Source organism: Crocodylus siamensis, chromosome 2 (genome assembly GCF_052110815.1).
Source record: "Crocodylus siamensis isolate JL-2025a chromosome 2, ASM5211081v1, whole genome shotgun sequence".
Lineage (NCBI taxonomy): Eukaryota > Metazoa > Chordata > Crocodylia > Crocodylidae > Crocodylus > Crocodylus siamensis.
The window spans coordinates 220,000,952-220,022,301 of record NC_143396.1 but is presented as its reverse complement, the minus strand read 5'-3'; the positions used below and the strand labels follow the sequence as shown (position 1 = coordinate 220,022,301).

The following is a 21,350-nucleotide window of genomic DNA, read 5'->3' as shown; positions in this document are numbered from 1 at the left end:
AATATAATTCTTTATTTTTTTACATGCGTGTTTCTCTTCTGGATTGTGATTTAAGGCATTTCCATGCTAATGTTTGCCCTCTTTCTGTTATGATCTAACAACCTAAACTTTACATATATGAAAAGATGCTAGTTGTATGTCTAATGACCTTTGACCTAAAAGCTGTCAAATAAAAGCATGAACCCCTATTTTGCTGAGCAACATCTGGAATTTGGGCCCTTTACAAAGAACAGAGGGGAAAAAACTGGGATTTGAGTATCTGATGGAGAATAATTATAATTCTCTCCAGTTTATTAACAGTCTAACTTGTAAGCTTCCATGGTGAGCAACTAGAATGATCCCAAGCAGCATATCCATATATATGGGTAATATTAAGGCACTCAAAGTTATGATGCTACCAAAAAAGAAACTCTTGTACAGAAAGTTACAATATGCATCTGGTTCCTTCACCCCTTCTCCCCACTTCCCTTTGACTTTGTTACAGGTTCAGGATAACTTGGTTATTTTTTATTCCGAATTTCCTGTATTCCTGTCTTTAAAAACCTGTAATGTTACGTTCAGACCACTGATGTACTATGACTTGGTTTATGGATTTTGTGCAAAGTTGGGAAGGAACTGAATGGATGATCTCAGTCCATACTAGCCTTGCTATTTTTGTTTTGGCATCAGTTTAACTATTGCAGGTGCCTTTACAGTATAGAACAGCCAAGTGTGAGCCTCCCCTGTGACTTTGAGGAAGGGAGAAGCGGTCTAAAATGTGCTGCAGGAAAACCTGGTAGATCTACAACTAAATTAAACCTTGGCTGTACCATGTGGACAATGTTGTTGTTTTGGGCATCTGTCCAACCTAAGGAGACTCTGGAGCTGAGTTATTGCAGATCACTTGGGGCTGGGCATCTATGCTTTGAAGCAAGGTGGCATAGAAACAATTACTTAAGTAGCTTGGTTACAGCAACTTCCAAACATTCAATAGAGGCAGCTGTTGTGCACTTCAGAAATCTGGGCCATGAACAGAGTTTGTGCCAGTGCCCAGAGCCAAACCCCTTTCTTCAGGCTATCTGAGCAGAAGGCTGGAGGGGCACAGTCTGGCATAATGTATGGATACTTCCATTATACCAGGCTTGGGTGCAGATGATCTTCATTCTAGAATGGGTGCCTTGATCTCAAACAAAAAAGGAAGTGGCATTGCCAGTGATGGGTTACACCTTCAAGTGTTTCTTGGAACCTGCTCTGTTTTTTAGGCTATTGGTTTACACCCCTAGCCTAAGATCCTATCATTTCAGCCCTTCATTGCCACCCCTGATCCCTCCCCAGTGCCAAGCTGTAATTCTTTATTTCATTAAATGGCCTTGGTTGTTGTGTGCCACCCAACTTGGGGTGGGGGAGGGGAATGACCCATCTGTAACCATTGTACACAAACGTTGAGGAACTTGCTCATGGCTTTTAGCTATATGTTTTTGGGTGGGGGCTCTGGCTAAAAACCTGTGATGGGGTATTGACGTTTGAGGCTCTGATTTCATGAATTCCTCCCCACAGCCAGCACCCCCCATGCACCATGGTGTTGGCTCTTGCTGCTCCACAGAGTGGCTTCGTAGCCAGCAGCATGGAGGAGCCTGTGGCCTGTCAAGCGGGCCGGGCAGATCGCTGGGGGCCCACACCCTCTTCCCACGGGAGGGAGCCAGGCGCGGCTGTGCAGCTCTCAAGGGAGGCAGCAGCCAAGGCCCCGCGGGGGTGACGCCGGCTCGGTGGGGTGGCGCGGAGGGGCTGGAGCTTGGGCAAGGGCGCGGGGCGGTGAAATGCCGGGAGGAGGGGGGGCCCGATCGCCTTTGTCTGGCACATGGAGGGGTTTCCTCTCCTCCTCCTCCCTTCCCTCCTAGGTATGGCGGGAGGCGGGGGCAGGCGGCGCCGGCTGCAGCGCGCTGCGCCCCGCCCCGCCCCGGAGGAGGCGCCTCCTTCCCAGCCGGGCTCAGAAATGCGGCTCTCTGTCCGCTGCTGCCGTTAAGCCGGGCCGGGCCACGCTGCGGCTGTCGGTGGGTGAGTGCCCGGCCTGCTGCGCCCTGGGCTACGCGGGCCCCGATCGGGGGCGGCGGCTGCGCTGTCGGGGCCCGCGGCGCGGGGGAGGCTGCGGGGATAAACAATGCGGGGCGGGCGGCCTACTTGGCTACAGCCGGCCTGGGGGTGGGTCGCACAGAGCCGCAGCCCCCGGCCGGGCCGAGCTCCTTGGGCCTGCGGCACCCCTCCGCTCGGCTCGGCTCTGCTTGCTCGCTGCAAAATGTCCGCAAGCTGCGGCTTTCGGGGGAGGTGGGGCCCTGCTGGGCATCGCCGGGGGGGGGGGCGGTCTAGGGCCTGGGCTTTAGGCAAGGGGGTGTGGGTACAGCATGAGCTGCCCGCTGATGGACAGAGCCAGGACACTAAGGGCTGCCTTTCCAGAAGGCCGACAGGGGAGTAGGCTGGGGGTGGGGAAGGAGGGCTGCATGCATGCCATTGGAGGGGGAGGTTATCTAGTAGGAGGCAGCTTGTAATGGGTGTTGGGGGGGGTGTTCATTCAAATGTGTCTGACATCCAAACTGCTACTTAGGAGGATTCAGTCCGTTCTGCAGAACAATTTTAGCTTGGCTTGTACCTTAGCTTTGCAAACATCCCATCTTTGTGGGAGGGGTCTGGTGAATAAACACTATCCTACCAGTAGCTGCAGCCCACTTTGCCCTTCTTAGAACATGGGCCAGGTTCTGTCCATGTTGGCCTTTTGGGGGTTTTAGCTTCTGGATTCAGGTTGCCTTTTGCTCTTAGCTGTGTGGGAAGGTCAGTTTGCTGCATACAACCTCTTTTCCATTTCATAAATGTGCTTGCCAAGCCACATCAAAGAGCCTATATTGAAATCTGCCAGAGAAAGTAGCTGGCTGTCTTGTCATTGGCCTAATTTATTGAGCTCAAGATTTTGATGAATTCCCATGAAGACAGGTGTATAACAAGTGACTTGCTGAATATTGGAGTCTGAACCTAATTAACTTTTTGTTAGTGTACCGCTTACTTGCTTGGAAGTTGGGAGAAAAAAAGATGTCATTTTTCCTGTCACATTTTAGAGAGCCATCTTGTTGGGAGTGCATTTTTTCCCCATTTTACTTTGCGGATGCTTTAGCTTGTTTCAGTAGCCCCTTTCTTCTGTTGAGGACCTATGGTGGAGGTACCCAGCATCCTTCTGGGTAGGAATTCCTTCAGCACAGGCACCCTTTTAACACAGTGGTTCTCACCCTTTTTGTACCAGGACCTATTTGTAAACATTGGTGGCCAGTCCTGACCCAGTGCCATTCATGCCTGACCTGCTGCCTCCAGGCCCCAGTCTCACAGTGTTGGGGGATGGAGAGCCCCTAGTAGCCCCTTGCAGTCTGGAACTCCCAACAGCCTGCAAGGGAAAAGCCATGGTTTCCTCTTTCTCATTCTTTAAAGAAGAATTCATTTTTAAAGTTTGTAGATCTATTTTTAAAATTTGTTTGCAACCCTTTCATATATTCTTGTAATCCATTTTTGGGTCATGACCAACAGGTTAAGAAACTCTTTCAGTGCGTGCAGATCTCATAAGAGACTTCTCTCTTCTTGAAAAATCAACAACCACCCTACTTCCATGGCTTGGCTCAATATTTTGAGAGAAGAATCTCTGGAGAATAAAGCCCTAACAAGCTTCATATCAGTAATCATTCAGGAAGTTTGTTGCTGTTCACCAAGTTACTCATTCTTCTGACTCCTCATTACTTCTCTTGTAGGCATTAAAAGTTCATGATTGGAAATCAGAAGTGTAAAACCTACTAGAACCAGCCTAGTTGCTGATTTGGACATCAGTTTTAGAATAGGAGTGGTCTTCAACATGCAAAAAAGATTTTAGGAATGTATGAGGCTCATACTTAAAAAAGAAAAAAAATAGAAAGTTCAATAGATAACTCTTCTTCTGCTTGATGATATCTTGAAAAGTTGTGGTCCAGAAAGCCCTACTAGAATGTGTTAATATGTCCTAATTTTATTTTGCTAAACTCATATCCTTTTTTGAAGTAGAACTTGTGTATATAGAGCCTGATCTCAAATGTGTTTCAAGTGTATTCAGTTCTTTCTGTCAGGAAAACTATATACAGAAAAGAACAACAACCTGAACTGGCAATTGTAATATCAGCTAACCCTTGTTGTGGTTATAATTCTGACCAAATGAAGAAAACAGTGCTATAGGAGAAACTAAGGTGGCCTTTATGCCTTAGCTTTTCAAAAATAATCTTCTTGGGAATGGCTTATTAATTTTTTCAGAACTTCAGAATTTAGGGTCTTCTAAAAAAGTTTGCTTTAGTTTATAGCAGGGGTTCTCAAACTTTGTGATACCACGACCACAAATGCTGGATGGCAGTGGCAGAGGATGGGGAGCTGCCACACGGCAGCAGCTGCCACCATTCCAGGTACCCCCTGGGAAGCTTGCGGGCTCCTTTTAAGTTGCTTGTGACCCCCCCCCCCCCAAAAGGATTGCAACCCACAGTGTGAGAACCTCTGGCTTTATAGGAATAGCATTGGAACAGTGGACTTGTACCCGTAGGTGGAGAGAGAGAAAATTATTTTGGGGGGCTGAGTGTGTACATGCATGCACGGGGAGGGGGTGGTGGCTCCTGTCATTCCATGCACCCAAGATCTGCGTGTGAGGTGAGGGCCGCCTGGCAGGTGGCTTGGGCTGGGCTGTGTTCAGAGTGGGCAGTGGTTCTGGGAGTGAATTTTGGGGTGGCTGCATCCCCCACCCCAGTCCCAGGGCCAGTTGCCTGGCCCAGCCTCCCTTCCTAGGAAGAGCCCAGTGCAGCCCCAGCCTGCAGCAAGTGGCAGCCCACCTTGCCCTGTGCAGATCTGGAGTACATGCCCCCCTGTTCCTCCTGGGTATGTAGCAGCAGGAGCCAAGCTGCTCCTGGCTCAGTCCGGAGCCTTGCCAGCTGTGCATTGCTTGTCCCAGGCCCACTCCCACCCCACCCCTGCTGCAGCTTCCAGAAGCCTGTGGCGAGACTACTTTGTAGCCCTACTGTTGCTCATGTTGGGGGGGGGGGGGCTAAGCCCCATTAGCCACTCCCCCCTTCTGCTGCCTATGCTTATACCATGTGGAATGATAATGCTCAGATACAGAAGTGATGGAGATGGAAAGAGTTGCAGCAAATAACAATTTCCTTGTGTCCATTCTCGATTAGGACAAAACAGTTTTATTATTATTTGCAGTTCTTATGGGATGCAAGTCTGGAAGCTGAAATTACACTAATTTTGTTGAAATAAGTGCTATACTTCAGAGTATCTCAACTAAGTGTCTGCCATTTCATTATTGCCACACATTTGACCAGATGACAACACTTTTGTTAATGATGACATCGCTTACAAACTGTTCTAGACTTTTGGACTCTGAATAGAAGTAAACCACAGTGCTGTTTTTTTTTTTAATCTTAGTGAAACTGAAATAGTTAAAATTAGCAACCAGTTTGTAGCATTTCAGGGTTACTTCAAACTTTCACTTAAGGGTTGCCTTTCCCCTTAATGACTTGGTGTCTTTGGTTAATTTGTCCACCTCGCTGTGTGTTCCCCTGAGACTTCCCATTTACTGACTCTTGCATCTCGTGGTGTTGAACCCTTTCCTCTGAGCAGCATATAGCCTGCAAGAGTCACTAATGGTTTTTGTAGCTACAGGAAATTAAAAAGTTAAACTGGGGTCACAGAGAGAGTACACTGTGATGTTGGCAAAACATGTTCAGGTAGGTTGCCATAGACCAGTGAAGCTTGGAGGCCACAGCTTTTAGTTTTCTTAGCCCTCTTGCCTCTGTAGTTGCTGTGAGGTTTGAAGAATCTTGCCCCCACCCCCTTCTTTGGTGCTTTTCATATTTTAACTGCTCAGTCTCATAGGAGCTTGTCCTACCAAGGATTGTTAGGGGTTTGATTCCCCGCCCCCATCTGCAAACTTACAACTATAAATCTTTTATTGATCGTGATAATAACAAAATGTTCTCAAGCTTGCTTTGGTTCAGTAGTCTGTGGGGCTTTCACTCTTGGGCTAGTACCAAATTTTTAATAATTGAGATTGAAAGAAGCAAAATATGCTCCTTATTTGAATTTTTTTTTTTCATCCTAGTTAACAGTTTCACTGGTAGGAGGAGCTCCAGAGGTCAAACACTGCAGTGTTGTGAATCCATTAGTAATGGAGCAGTCTTAATATAGCTTGCATTGTTGTCTACAGAGGTTACTTGCTATTTAGATGTTAGAAAGTAAGGGATGGCATTTATATGCCTTTGGTAAGAAGCTCTCAAATGGTAAAATTAGAACAGTGCTTTGCAAAACATGGCCATAACACTTCCCACTAGCATTCAAAGAAAAGTATGCAGAATCCATTAGAGGGACTTAAGGTATGCCTCAAATGACAGTGGAAGCAATTATCTTAAATTGCTTTGCTCAATAAAGGTAACATACGAACTGTGTAACATGTTGGACACTTAGATTTATTAACTGCCTTGCAAATTTCTTGAGAAAAGTGATCTTTGAGATGGCAAATCTCTAGCTTTTTTCAGAGATTTTTTGCTGGTTAATCATTACAGCTGCTTGCTTATAGGATGTTGGGTGTTTCTTATAATTTCCAGATGCTATATGCAATAGCGTAAAAAACTGTGTTCCTGTACTATAACTGCCACATGTTATGTGACTCAAAATAGGAGGGAAGGTGACACACAGACCTAAAAGAAGAATGAGGCAGAAGATGCCCAGGAGATGATGATTATTTTATGAAGATGTCATCTGTGTGATAAACACCTGAAAACTGCTGCTTTTTGTGGTTGCTCTTATTTAGGATATAGGATATGCACAAAGCCATAGGGTTATAGTTTAGATCAGAGGTGGTCAGTTATTTTGGCTGGAGGACCACTTAAGTTTTAGTGAGCTGTCAAGGGCTGCAAGGGTAAACCTGTCCCTTGACAGGTGCCCCACCCTCTGGTCACCATCTTGGAAGCAGAAGTCCCACCCCTCACCCCTGCTCTTTGTCCCTGGAAGTGGGGGGAGGCTTGCCATCTGAACCATAACAAATCCAACTCATATACTAAAAATCAAACATTAGTTACTATAGCATTTTAATTTTATTTGAAAAATGATTTGGTCTTGATTTCTGTGCATTTGCACAGTATATACAGAGGCGATTGCATGATAGCTCAAAGTTTACTTTTGTATATTATGTGTTGGAGGAAGATGCTTGTGTTGGAGGAAGATGCGTGTGTTGGGGAGGCATTTGGGAGCTCCCCATGGCGCGTAGCCTCCACTGCTGGCAACAGCAGTAGCAGGCAGCAGGTCTTCAGGGTATCCGTGGCAGGTAGACCGCCCCTCCCCAAGCAGTGCATGGATCTGGCAAGTCCTGGGATTTGCATGTGGCAGCAGGGGGAGTGGGGCAGGCCTGGAGTTCCCTGTGGCTCATGAGGGGGTCCTGAGACTTGGCTGAAGTGGGAGAGGGCAGGGCTCAGCCCCATGAGGAGTGCAGCAGGGGCAGCTGCTGACCAGACCAGATACAGTTAATTGGTGGGTGCCTGCCTAGGGGCTGAATGAAATTTCCCGGTGGGCTGGATGCTGCCTGCAGGCTGTATTTTACCTGCCCTTGGTTTAGATAATATAATACTGAGCTAGTGCTTGTGTTCAATGGTAAAAAGCATCAGCCTGAGTAAGTGTCAGAATTGTGCTGGGCAAAGTGGAACTTTCAGCAGCTATAACCTTGCCTCTTCCTGTTGCTTTTCTCACCCTAATGCAAGAAACAATATTGGAACTGTAGTTTCATCCACTGTCTTGTAACAAGCCTTTGTTTGACACTGGCAGATTTTTGGAATAAACAAAAATGCTTTTACTGGAAAAGTAGCAAGCTCATGTTGCTGACTTCTCTTCCTGAATGAAATGGACATAGATGAGGGTTTGTTTTGAATAATCCAACTGTTTAACTGCTTGCAGTACTTCTGGATCATTGCTCGTAGGTAACAGTAATTTCTTCTTAACGAATGTCTGTTTCTTTTAGGTTTTCTGATGAATCTCTGGCTTTTGTATCTGCAGCTCCTTAAAACTAACTCAGCAACACAAAATAAGTCTGGGTTTCTCCATTGCCCCTAAGAATTCTAAATGGGTACCGTAACATTGTTAATTTTTCTCTGCTGCTGCTTTGCAAAACTACTTATGAATAGCAGACACTTGGAGCTGTCTGCAGCTTTAGGAAGACAGCATTGCATCTGTTTACGTTTGGACTATGTCCACACTTGCTGCACTTTGCAGATAGTATACCAGGACAACAATACTGGTAACATGCCCCAGCATGGATACATCTTATAGTTTATTCTCTCCTGAGCAAAACAGGCTAGGATATTTTGCTGGCAAAGTAGGTTTTTGAGGGTTTTGTTTTCTTTTAAGGTCCAGTATCGTGGCCTTATTTTGTTTCTGGAAGGTTGCCTTTGCATTTAGAGGGGCTAGAAACAAATCTTCCTCCCTCCAGCCCCTCCATGGCATGCCCACCACTACTGGTAAGGATGCAAAAAATCCATTTATACATAAGCATTGTGAAATAGGGTGACTTGAAGGAAAAATGAGGATGCTTTGAATGTTAATTGGGAGGTTGTTGAAAGATAGTGTTTGATGTGTCCCATTTCCAGGAATAGACACAAAAGCAAACAAAGAGTGCTTGGAAGAAGAAAAAGGAACAGTTCAGTTTTGGAAGAGAAAACATCAGATAGGAATAAGTTCAGTTATGAAATGCTTGTAATGTAGATTGACATACTGGTGCCAGAGCTGCTTTAACAAAACTTTTTCTGTAGTACCTTTGAAAACCAATTTCAAAAGGTTAGTTCTGACTCTGGATGTAGGTAACCTTTTCTTGTCGATAGTGATGTCTGGTATTAATGGGCAAATCTGACAAGGTAAAACTAAGCCTGGTATAAATATGCACAACATCCACTTATACATGTAGCAGTTGTGACTATAACTTGCCGTAATGGTTAAATTTTTTTATGTAATTTAAAGCCACATAAACAAACCCAAGCAGCCTGGTTCTATTCTCTCTTTTGTGCTTAGAATTTGAGAATAAGTTGGGAATGGTCCTTAATTCTTACTAGGTCTTTCCTTTTAAAAAAACTGAATAAGGTATAAGAAGTTCATGGGGTATATTATTGGTCCTATAACCTTTTCTCCTTGCTACCATAAAAATGTTTTAGTGTTGCTTCAGTAACTGCTGATTCTGAAAAGAAAAAAAACCAATCACATCTCATCCATGTTTGCAAAATGGGAAGGACAAATTACATAGTAACACTTCAGAATATATTTGATATTTTCATTGCATGCTCAGTATGTAGGTCCGATGCTTACTTTATCTTATGGGACCTGAACCTGTTCAGCCTCCACAAGAGAAGGCTGAGGGGGGATCTAGTGGCCTGTTACAAACTAGTCAGAGGGGACCAGCAGGCATTGGGGGAGTCCCTGTTCCCCCCCAGCAGTGCTGGGAGTGATCAGGAATAAGCGTCACAAGCTGGCAGAAGGTATATTTAGGCTATGTATCAGGAGGCGCTACTTCACAGTCAGAGCGGCTAGGGTCTGGAACCAACTTCCAAGAGAAGTGATGCTGGCTCCTACCCTGGGGGTCTTTAAGAGGAGGCTAGATGTACACCTTGCTGGGGTAGTTTGACCCCAGTACTCTTTCCTGCCATGGCAGGGGGTCGGACTCCAATGATCTGCTCAGGTCCCTTCCGACCCTAGAAACTATGAAACTGTCTGTGGAGACAGTGTGCAAATTAGCAGGTTTATGCATCTGTGGTGAGAACAGTAAGTTTAGCCATACCCTTAGAAGCTGAGAACTGTTTGAGAGTTGCATGAAAGTAACTTTCTAGTACAGGTTTCTTAAACGAGAAAAGTGAGGCTGTTTATGCTGTGGATGGTGTAGCTACGGTGTATCAGGGGTGTGTAAGTTGCAATTCTGATTGTTGTGACTATTAGTAAAAGATCCTAATGCATACACAATAATACTAGGAAATCTGTACTTATATTGTTGCCACTTGTTTTTCCTGTGGGTGAGGTGTACTGAGTGGAATGAACTATACAGTAAAAGAGATTCATTGTTACAATATAAGCTCCCTAAGAAAACTTTGGTTATAGTAGGACAGCATACCATACCTCTTGGTAAAGCGCTTGTAGTGCAGATGAGATGAGATTGGCCCTTTTAGTGTTACCTGTACTTCTCGACCGTACCTCTTAAGTGCTATTCTTGATTACTTGTGGCCACTTCAAGTAGATCATCCCCGGATTGGCTTCATTTATTTGTATATGTAATACAGGGAGCTCTTTACTGCACAGTACTGTTTTCACTCTACTTGCCTCTTGTTCCCCTGTAGTAGCATTCTTTGCTTATTTTCTGTACAGTCAGATTAATCATGTGGTGTGTCTGATTGATTGATTGGCATTGGGTCTGGGTTGTGTCTTTTAACTACCAACATTTGTGTTTGGTTTAAGAAACTTGAATTAATATGAATTTATGGTCCTAAGTGAAAGCAAATGTACTGCTGGCTGATGGCTTTGTGCTGGATACCTCTGAATTGGTGACAAAGCTAAGCTGTACTGGTGGCATGAAAAAATCGATGTACCTAAAGATCGTAACTCAGAAAGCTAAAATGGCTGTCCTCGCACTAGCAGATAACTTAATACTGAGTCAGGGCACCTGTTGCTGAAAACAGTTGTCAGCAAAGAGCCTGTTTTCTAGTGTGGAAGAGTACTTGCCTCTTCTCAAAAAAGCCAAACTTGCTGTGATGTTTACTGTGCTTTATAAGGCTGAATTCTGTATGTTTTTATTTCCAGTTTTCTGAAACTCTTTGAGACTAAAACTTAATTCCTCTGTAGTATTACTGATTGCAATACAGATAGTCTGTAATAGTGGTATTCAACCTCCTAACCCAGGGGTGGGCAATTGTTTTGGCTGGAGGGTGCCTTAATGAGTTTTGGTGAGCTGTTGAGGGCCACAAGGGCAGCCCTGCCCCTTGATGGGTGCCCCACCCCTGGTCATTATTTTGGGAATGGAAGTCCCACCTCTGACCTCCAACTTTTACCACTGGAAGTCCCTCCTCTTGCCCCAGAAGTATTCCTTTTGAGACGGATGGTGTGGCCATCTTGAAACTGGAAAAGAACCCAAATCATATAGTAAAAAAATAGAGTTGCACCAATACATCAGTTCTGTATCAAATCGGCACTGATATGAGGAAAATTGAGAGTATTGGCTATCAACTTTTTTGTCTGATCTGGCTAATTAAATGTGTGCAAGCTGTTGTGGGGGAAGGGAAGTGGCCTGGGGGGGCAGGGGTGTTTGAGGCCTCGGGGGTGGGGGAGGGAGTAGGGCTAGGGCAGGTGCAGGTGTTGCCTGGGAGGGTGTGGCACAAGATGGAGCTGCGGCTCATCTGGGGAGCGGGGGGGGGGGGGGACACGGGACTCCTGTCACTGCACACACCTTGAGAGGGTATTGGGGGGAGGGTTTCCCCAGGTCTGCATGCGTGGCAGGGAGGGCTGCAGGTAGGGACCAGGGCTGTGTGGAACTCTTCCTGGCTGGGGGCTGGGCTGCACTTGGGGCAGGTGGTGGCGGCACTGGTAGTGGAGGTTGCAGCCACCCCAAAATTCGCTGTAGCCCCCACTCCCTGTGCTGCTGCCATGGTGCGCTCCAAGTGCAGCCCTGCCCAGCCCCAGCTGGGAAGAGTCTGGCAGCCTGGCCTTGCCCTGTGTGCAGATTTGGGGGCATATGCAGCAGCAGGAGCTGCCCCCCCTTTCCCCACAGTAGACTTACTAGCCTGACTCTGCTCTCCACATTGCAGGGCTGCAAATTGGATCGGTATCAGGCAGTATGACTTATTAAAATGTGGTCATTGGTATTTGCCGCAAAAACCTCTATTGGTGCACCCTACTAAAAAAAATCAAACATCTAGTATAACTTATTTTAATTTTAAAAAATGCTTTTGTCCTGATTTGTTCAGGATCAGGGCTGTCCTTAGGGGTGGGGTGAATCGGGGCAATGGCTTGGGGTCCGGTGGAGCTGGGTGGAGTGTGGTGACTTGGTGTATGGCTGCTCAGCCCCTGCTTCCCCCCTGCTGAATCTGTTGTAGGCTTCTTCATGTCTGGGTTGCGCAGGGGTGGGGCCCCACAAAGGCTGACTTGCCCTGTGCCCCGCACCCTGCTTGGGTCATCTCTGCTCAGGACTTTGAGCAGGGGTTGGACTAGATGACCTCCTGAGGTCCCATCCAACCCTAACTTTCTATGATTTTACATGTGTTTGCTTCGCTTAGTGTATCTAGAGGCAATTGCATAATAGCTCAAAATTAGTCTTATTCTTGTATATTGTGTGAGCAGAGGAGTAAGGGGATGTGGTTGAGATGGGAGTTGTGGGAGGCTGGGGGTATGGTGGGTGGAGGTGGGTATGTGTGTGGTAATGGGGGGGCTTGGAGTCCCTGGAGTATGCATGTGGTGGCAGCTAGTGGGGTCAGCCCCAACCGGCCTCATAGCTTGCAGCTCCCTATGCTCCCACCCCAGTCCCCAGCTGCAGGTGGTGGCAGCATGCGGGTCCAGCCCCATCCACCCCGTAACACACAGCTCCTTCCCAAGGCCCTGGCTACACACGGTGGCAGTATGCAGGGTCAGCCCGGCCCCATAGTGCTTTTACCCAAGTCGCCAGCCAGCCACACCTGGTGGCAAGCCAGGCTCGGGTGAGAGGTGGTTGCTTACCCCTCCTGCAAGGGACTCGCTGGCTTGCAGAGGGGCAGCCCAGGGCTGGATGGAATTGCCTGGTGGACTGTATTTATCCTGTGAGCCATATTTTTGCCTACCCTGCTCTAACCTGTGAGGCCATATCATCCGGTCCATGGGTCTCTTCACCAGTCCAGAAATTTGGCAGCAGGCAGAGATGACTTGAGCAGGGTGTGGGGCCTGGGGCAAATCAGCCTGTGCAGGGCCCTGCCCTTGGACACGAGGAAGCTGGCAGTGGATTTGGCGGCAAGTGGGAGGGTGGGGAGCCAAATGACCTGATTCAGCGGCAGGATGTGGGGGGGAGGGGGAATGTATCGAGTGGCTGGACATGAAGCTGGGAACAGCACAGTCACTGCAGCCGCTCCGCCCAGCGCCGTGGGGTCCCTGAAAGTGCAGGGTCTGGGGTAGTTGCCCTGATTCATGTCCCCCCTCCCCCACCCTTAGGTACAGCTCTGGTGACAGGGAAGGTGATTGCATTAACTGCTGTTTCCCTGCCAACTTATTGGGCTTGTGGGGAGCCCCAGGGGATGTATGATGTGGCTGTGTGCACTGTATAACCAGTGCATAGGATCATGTCAGTGAGTGGCTGGATTGTAGCCATAGACCCACCTTGCATGCGGAAACTGGCTCGTGGTTCAACCCCATGCCATTCTTTCAGCCCACAAGGGCAGAAGGTCGAGTACCACTGGTTTATAATCTTCAACTGTGTTCAGTAGTATTCCAAGGCTAAGAAATTACTTCTGTCCTAAGGGTGGGCAGCTATCTGTAACTACTAGCATGATTGTTGCATTGGCTAAAAAATTATAGGACATCTTTATATTTGTGTTGCAGGAATAATTTAGAACTAGCATATTACAAAACTTGTTGGTTTTTTTTGCAGTGAATTGTTTCTTTTTCTTTCTTCAGGTACTATTGTAATTATAACAAGAATCTGAGGCACAATGGGAGACGATAGCGAATGGATGAAACTGCCCATTGACCAGAAGTGTGAACACAAGGTAGGAAGGAGATATTTTTCTTGCCTTGTTCTGTTTACTCAGTGAGCATGATTGCTTTCTACTTCTGTATTTACTAATAGCACAAAAAATGGTAGAATACTGACAGTCCTGCATTGGGTGCGTCCTTATTTGAAGCTGCCCCAGTTTTACTTCAGCAGAAAATTGAAACTAGACAGTAAGTGGTGTTTCTTGAACAGAACTTAAATTTTGTGGTGGCCTAATCTGAATAGATCAGTTTGTGATATTCCACATGTATAATAGATGTGTCTATATCAGTTTATCAGCAGTTTTCCAGCAGCAGTTCACCTATGAGGAGGGATGGGAAGAATTGACAGTCACCTAATGTTCATTCTTTACCAAGAGAACAGTGGATGTGTATTGTCTTATTATCCAGCTTCCAGTAATTTGCAAAGAGAGATCTTGAGATGACTGGTGTAGAGTAAATGTCTCAGTCTATAGAGAAGAAATAAACTTTTACTGTTTTGAATTAATGTGGCTTACTCTTGGTTTTTTTGGGGGGAGGTGGAGGAGGACATGTACTAAGATACCATATTTAAGTGTGCTTCTGTGCATGACTTCCTTTTTTTTTTTCCCTAGCTGTGGAAAGCCAGACTGAATGGCTATGAAGAAGCTCTGAAACTCTTCCAGAAAATAGATGATGAGAAAAGCCCTGAGTGGTCCAAGTACCTGGGTCTGATAAAAAAATTTGTGACAGACTCCAATGCAGTGGCTCAACTGAAAGGATTAGAAGCAGCACTTGCCTATGTTGAAAATGCTCATGTAGCAGGAAAGTAAGTCCTTTTTTCCTTTTACTAGAGGTGCACTGATATATTGGTCCTATATCGGATCAGCACCGAGATGGGGAAAATTGAAAGCATTGAAAATCGGCTTTTTACCTGATGCGGCCGATAATGTGGCCAATAAATGCCCCATGCATGCGCACAGCCAGAGCATGGACAGGGCCAGGAGTACAGCCTGGCAGCTTGGAGACCAGCATCTGGCTGGCAAGTATGGTGTGAGGGGAGGGAAGGTGCGTGGGGGCAGGTTAAGGACCCTGAGGGAGGGAGTGGGGCTGGGAAGGAGCTGCGAGTGGCTCATCTGGAGGACATGGGGGTGGGGGCCAGGGGCTGTGCTTGGGGTATGTGGCAGCAGCATTGGGAGGGGGCTATGGGAAGGCTACAGTGAATTTTGGGGTGGTTGCAGGCACCCCCCTTAGCCATGCCACCAGCACCGTGGCCTACCCTGTATGCATCGCAGCTTGGCCCAGCTGCTGCCAGGAAGAGCCCGGTGTACCCCTGCCCTGTGCAGATCTGGGGGCACAAGGCCCCCATGCCCTCCCAAGTTGCATGCAGGCAGAAACTGCACCCTGCTCCCCCTGGATGAGCTGTTCACGGCTTTGTCCTCTGCCCTGCCCCAGCTGAGCAGCGCCTACCCCTGCCCCACTCCCTCCCTCATGGCAGGGGGCCTCAATCTGTGCTCCCCCTACCCGCCAATGCTAGTCGCCCAGCTGCATATCAGAATCAGATTGATATTGGCCGATTTTTATGGCTCCTTAAAAATTGGCCATTAGTATCACTCCATAAAATCTCTTATCGGTGTGCCCCTATTTCAGACTTTTACAAATAACACTGTAAAATGTGCCCCTCTTAGGAAGGGCTCTGTTAGCTCAGGCAGACATCACTTAACAGCATTTCTACATGTTACCCTTTGTTAATTTGAGGATTTATTTTCTGATGTAGAGAAACTGTTAGTGGGTGGCTGTGAGTTTCCCTGCTGGTATGTTCTCTGTGTTGTCAGTTATTAGACTCTTCTGATGCTATTACTTTTAGGTTTTTGGCCATAATCTCTTCCGAGATTATTAATACAAATTGGTTAAATTCTGAAATGGGAAAGAGTGAGACACAAGAGTTGAAAAATGGATGGCAAAAATTAAAGTTCCTGTTCTTAATTGACTGTAAAACTAAGTGATTTGATGCTTTAAATCCTCTCAAATGTTATAAGGAATTCACAAGTTAAAATCTTTCTAATGACATTTGAAAGTCTCACTCCTCTAACTCCAAATAGGGAGTGAAACTAATTTCTATCAAAGCCTTGCAATAGTACTTACTAGTCTACCAGATATTTGTGCCAATACTATACATTACTTTGTTTTAAAATGCATTTTCTCAATAAACAGAGCTTCTTTTGGGTTACTGTGTGACTGACAAATATCTGAATGGATTTTTATTTTTATTGTCTCTATAGTAATTTAATTTATCATTCAATTTATAGTATAGTACAACCATCTCTTCCTAAAACTCAACTTTTTGGTTAATTCTCTTGGGTGCTACTGAAAATCTTGTGTACCTGCTATCAAAGAATACTTCTTTGTGGGGAAAAAAAGAGAAGTAGATTTTTAATGACTGTCTAGGGCTGAGAAAATCGCTTGGATGTTTTGCTAGTCTCATAAGGAACATATAGGAATAGTGGTGTAGGATATAGTTGCTTTTTCTGTGGAGGCTGAGGTGAAACTTTTTGTATTTTTCTTTTTGATATGTAATGAGATTTCTTTTTAATCCAATGGCTTTTTTCTGTTAACTTGCAGAGAAAGTAAAATGTGGCTGGAGGAAAGAAAAGATGACCAGTTAAGAGAGTCATTTTTCAGAATTTATTTGCTCAGAACAGCATGAAAAAACATAGACTTTCATACCTGGATTTTTAATATGAAATCAGCAAGCTAGTAGGTCAGCCTATTCTGCTGGATGTAGCAACAGGAACTGGCTAATCTTCAGTCAGTAGGTTAAGAAAGTGCCCCCAGAAATTGTTGATTTACATTCTTATTCCAATGGCTGGGAATTGTGTGGTTAGTCCATGCAACCAGAATTGCGTGTGTACTGGCTGTTATGGACATACTTTTTCAATTTTTGAATCAACTCTTGGATCTTTAGAATAGTTTGTCCTTGGCAATCCAGGATTGCTAGTAGCAATGCTGTCCCAGTCTTTATAACTGTCTGCTTTCATAGTTTAATAGTAAAGTTTACTGAGCAAGATCCACTTTGCCAATAATTCAGTGAAAAAAATGGCAGTTTAATCCATATTTTATATATTATCTCTGCATAACAAATTAGAGGAAATAGTATATATTGTAATGATACTTTGTCAGTATGTAAAAACACAGCAGGCTACTATATTTAAGGGCTGAGTTCTGTAGAATAGCAGCCTGCCTCTGTGAAATAGCATATTCACCTTAACTTTTTTCTAAATCCCTCCTTGAACCCACTTTTTAAAAAATCTTGCAGAATATACTGTCACATGCCCAGCTTCTAACTTTTAAATGTTTCTGGTAATTTAGAACAAACGGTTCTATAGCAGAGTTTGCAATCTTCCTAGGGTTAGGTCTTATTGTGCTAAGCTTAGCTTGCAAACTCCTTAGGGATGGTCTGCATCTTCTTCTTTTATGTGAAAAATACTGTTTTTGTGCACTGTACTTATAAAATAACATAAGGTTTGAAGCCTTGAATTCTTAAATGTCATCTCCTGGGGAAATGATGATACAGTGTAGGGTTAGCATAATAGTATTTCTTAGTAGGTAACTGTTGATCCTTTTGAATTATGGTGTATGTGTGAGAGATCACCTAGACCTTTTGATGCGTATGCCTGGGCAGGACTTTGGAGGATGCCCAGACCTTCCATCCCACCCTTAGACCATTGACACAGAATCCAAAGGCCAGACTGAGTCCGGATGTTCAGTGCCTCAGTGGCTGTTATTATACGTGTGTCCAGGAATTGAACCCTGGTCTCGTGTATGGCAGACGTGGATTCCACCACTGAATCACAACAGTAGGTTAATATTTATGAGTTTAAAATAATGCTTTGTGCCTACAACTGGCTTAGAATGTTAAATAAAAGGGACAATAGGCTCATGAAAGAAGGTGAGTGATGAGGCGCGCCCATGAGCTTCTCAGCGGTATGTCCAGAGTCCAGTAATGTCACCGTGGTTGACCTAGATGGGATTTAACTTCTATGAAGTGAGGTTTAGTAAGTTCTTGCCCAGATATTGGGCATTACTAAGTGTAAATTTCCCCTGATAATAGAGCTAATTATGTGCTCATACTATCTGAAAGTAAAAATTTATCTTCTTTCAGGACAACAGGTGAAGTGGTTTCTGGAGTTGTAAATAAAGTGTTCAATCAGCCAAAAGCCAGAGCAAAGGAGTTGGGCATAGACATATGTCTAATGTATATAGAAATTGAGAAAGGGGAACCAGTACAAGAAGAATTGCTCAAAGGTCTGGACAACAAAAACCCTAAGATCATAGTAGCATGTATAGAGACACTGAGGAAAGCACTAAGGTAAGGTTTTTTTGTTTTGCTCTTTTATAAAAGGTTGAGGGTCTGTTATGTAAGCCTTTAGAGAGGTTCCTGGAATTCTGTATTGCTGAATCTTTTTAACATAACTTTAGTGAATTCATACAAATTGCCCTGAGAGTTGCTCTGGGAGGATAGTCAGATGTAAGTGTTGTCTATCCAGTTGCTCGTCATGTATCTGGGTCAATTTTACTCTTGGCAGTTAGTTTGCTTCATTTTTTTTTTTTGATGAAAATGCTTTGCTGAATAGTATAAGATTTCTGGGCATTATGGGTGACATCCAGATGAGCGCGCCCATGCAGTATGTGATGCCACAAACACGTTGGCAGTGCCACATACTGCACAGTCAGGTGTTCTCTGTGCTGCAAGGGTGAGCTGCCCTAGGTTGTTTTTTTTTCTCCCCCGTGGGGTAGTGTTTTGGGGTTTTTTTAATTTTGTTTAGGTTTTTTTTCTAACCTTGGGGGGGACACACTGGAAAGTGAAAAGTGAAGCTGGGCTGCCCGGAGCTGTGCTGTGGCTGCCAGCCAGGCTCTGCCTGGCAGGATTGCTGCAGCTCCAGCCCCGGGAGGCCCCCAGAACCCCAGGTAAGGCTGCTGGGGCCAGTCCAGTGCTGACCCCAGGCTCCCCTACTGCCCATGGGGTAACTTGCTGCATGCCAAAGGTTGTTATATCGGGGCTCATCAGGAGACCGTATCAGGAAAAATATAAGTTAACTTGTCTTAATTCAGGACTGCAGCCTTTTTCCTGGTACTGTTTCGTAAAACCAATTTTACAGGGAGTTACTTGTATCATGTAACTCTTGGAAAGCTAAACAAAAATTGCACCTGCTGGTTTCTGAGCCACCTGGCTTCTGTGAGATGACCCTGGCTCACTAATTATCTGGTTCAACAAGTGAGACAATGGCACATGCCTTAACTGCAGTTTACCTCCCAGGATAGTCCAGGGAGATTCTAGCATGATAAAAAAAAAGAAATGAGTCACAAGCTTTAGTCTTTGGATTAAGGGCTTTGAAGCAGTTTAAAGACCTGGTTTTGTTATCCAGATTTGGGTTTGGGAGGGAAATAAGTGTGATGGGGTGGGTGTTTTTTAAGTCTCAGACATCAAGTAACTACAGGTTCAGACTACTAAATGATGGCCGTAAATACAGAACAACTTGATAATAGTGCACAGTGTGACAAAACTTAGTACTTGCCTTGGTTTATGAAAAGCATCAGCTATACAGGTAACTCTTTTTCTAGAGCCCCAGCTATGCCAAGATATTAACTTAAGTGGATGACACTTTTTGTGAGTGAGCCTTCTAGACTTTACACTTCAGCATCGACCCGCCTTCATATTTTTATTTTTCAGTGAATTTGGATCAAAAATAATCTCACTAAAGCCAATAATAAAAGTATTGCCAAAACTTTTTGAGTCTCGAGAGAAGGCTGTTCGAGATGAAGCCAAACTCCTTGCTGTGGAGATCTATCGTTGGATAAGGGATGCTCTGAGACCCCCGCTACAGAACATAAACTCTGTCCAGGTATGCTATTGGTAGTATCTGAGTGAGATATGAATGAACCCTTGGTTCAAACATTTTCTGTTTTAAAATGCTTCACAACCTCCTTATTATATGCCAGATGGGATATTTTCACTTAAATCTCCCTTGTGCATTCTTGGCTTGCAGGAAACTTACTATTGGCCAAAAACTTCCAAGCATTGTCTTCTATAAAATAGTTTCTTAAGCTTCTGTATCTTTACAAATGGAAACTGAGGTTCAGCTTTCTAGTTGGACTCAGGAAAGACTTTCTATGAGTTAAAATGAAAAGGATGGTGATTCTTCTTCTTTGTGAAAATATTTGTCATCCTTTGTGCAACTAGGTAGTTGGTAAATGTCTTGCATCAGAATTAGCCTAGTCTAGCAGTTCCCAAACTCTGTCAAATTGTGCACCACCAGTTTAAAATGATACAACCTTAAATACCACCAGCAAATTTTTCAGTTCAACCTTAAGTACCACCAGCAATTTTTTGTCATATACAGTAATTTATAATAAATCTGTTAACACATACAGCCAACTGGCTGGAGGGCCGCACCCAGAGGGTGGTAGTAGATGAGTCCTCCTCAACCTGGAAGGACGTGGGCAGTGGGGTTCCGCAGGGCTCGGTCCTCGGGCCCGCACTGTTCAACATCTTCATCAGCGATTTGGACGAGGGGGTAAAAAAGCACCCTGTTCAAATTTGCTGATGACACTAAGAAGTGGGGGGACATGGGTACATTGGAAGGGTGCAACAGGCTACAATCAGACCTCGACAGGTTACAAGGGTGGGCGGACAAGAATAGGATGGGTTTCAACACAATCAAGTGGAAGGTGATGCACCTCGGGAGGAACAACCGGCACCATTGCTACAGGTTGGGGAACTCCCCTCTTATCAGCACGGAGGCGGAAAGGGATCTGGGGGTCATCATTGACTCCAAGATGAACATGGGCCGGCAGTGTGGGGAGGCAGTCAGGAAGGCCAACCGCACCTTGTCATGCATCCACAGATGCATCTCAAGCAGGTCCAAGGAGGTGATCCTCCCCCTCTGTGGCACTGGTCAGGCCGCAGCTGGAGTACTGCGTCCAATTCTGGGCGCCACACTTCAAGAGGGATGTGGACAGCATGGAGAGGGTCCAGAGGAGGGCCACTCGTATGATCAGGGGACAGCAGGGCAGACCCTATGAGGACAGGCTGCGGGACCTGAACCTGTTCAGCCTCCACAAGAGAAGGCTGAGGGGGGATCTTGTGGCCTGTTATAAACTAGTCAGGGGGGATCAGCAGGCATTGGGGATGTCACTGTTTCCCCGAGCACTGCCAGGAGTGACCAGGAATAACGGTCACAAGCTGGCAGAGGGTAGATTTAGGTTAGATATCAGGAGGCGCTACTTCACGGTCAGGGCAGCTAGGGTCTGGAACCAGCTTCCAAGAGAAGTGGTGCAGGCTCCTACCCTGGGGGTGTTTAAGAGGAGGTTAGATGAACATCTTGCTGGGGTCATTTGACCCCAGTATTCTTTCCTGCCATGGCAGGGGGTCGGACTAGATGATCTGCTCAGGTCCCCTTCCGACCCTACAAACTATGAAACATACCACTGACAGGTTGTCTGCATACCACTGCTGCACCACAGATTGGGAACCACTGGCCTAACCCAACCCTCCTTGTCCTGTAAATTTGTTGCCCTCTTTATATGGTGTAATAGAAAAGTGAAACTGTCCTATA

General features: G+C 45.5%; 1 protein-coding gene across 5 annotated transcripts in view; it reads left to right on the top strand.

The window, feature by feature from the left end:
- Positions 1 to 21,350, top strand: part of CKAP5 (cytoskeleton associated protein 5) — a 79,828-nt gene that overhangs the window by 1,932 nt on the left and 56,546 nt on the right. For 3 of the 5 annotated variants that reach the window (XM_090033073.1, XM_090033077.1, XM_090033076.1), the window contains exons 2-5: positions 13,681 to 13,772; positions 14,370 to 14,563; positions 17,897 to 18,103; positions 19,466 to 19,637. In XM_090033073.1, coding sequence (XP_089889199.1) covers positions 13,716 to 13,772; positions 14,370 to 14,563; positions 17,897 to 18,103; positions 19,466 to 19,637 — 630 coding nt within the window. In that variant the 5' untranslated portion in view covers positions 13,681 to 13,715. Of the gene's footprint in view, positions 1 to 1,887; positions 2,035 to 13,680; positions 13,773 to 14,369; positions 14,564 to 17,896; positions 18,104 to 19,465; positions 19,638 to 21,350 lie in introns of those variants that run through there. The other 2 variants (XM_090033074.1, XM_090033075.1) reach the window with 2 other exon arrangements.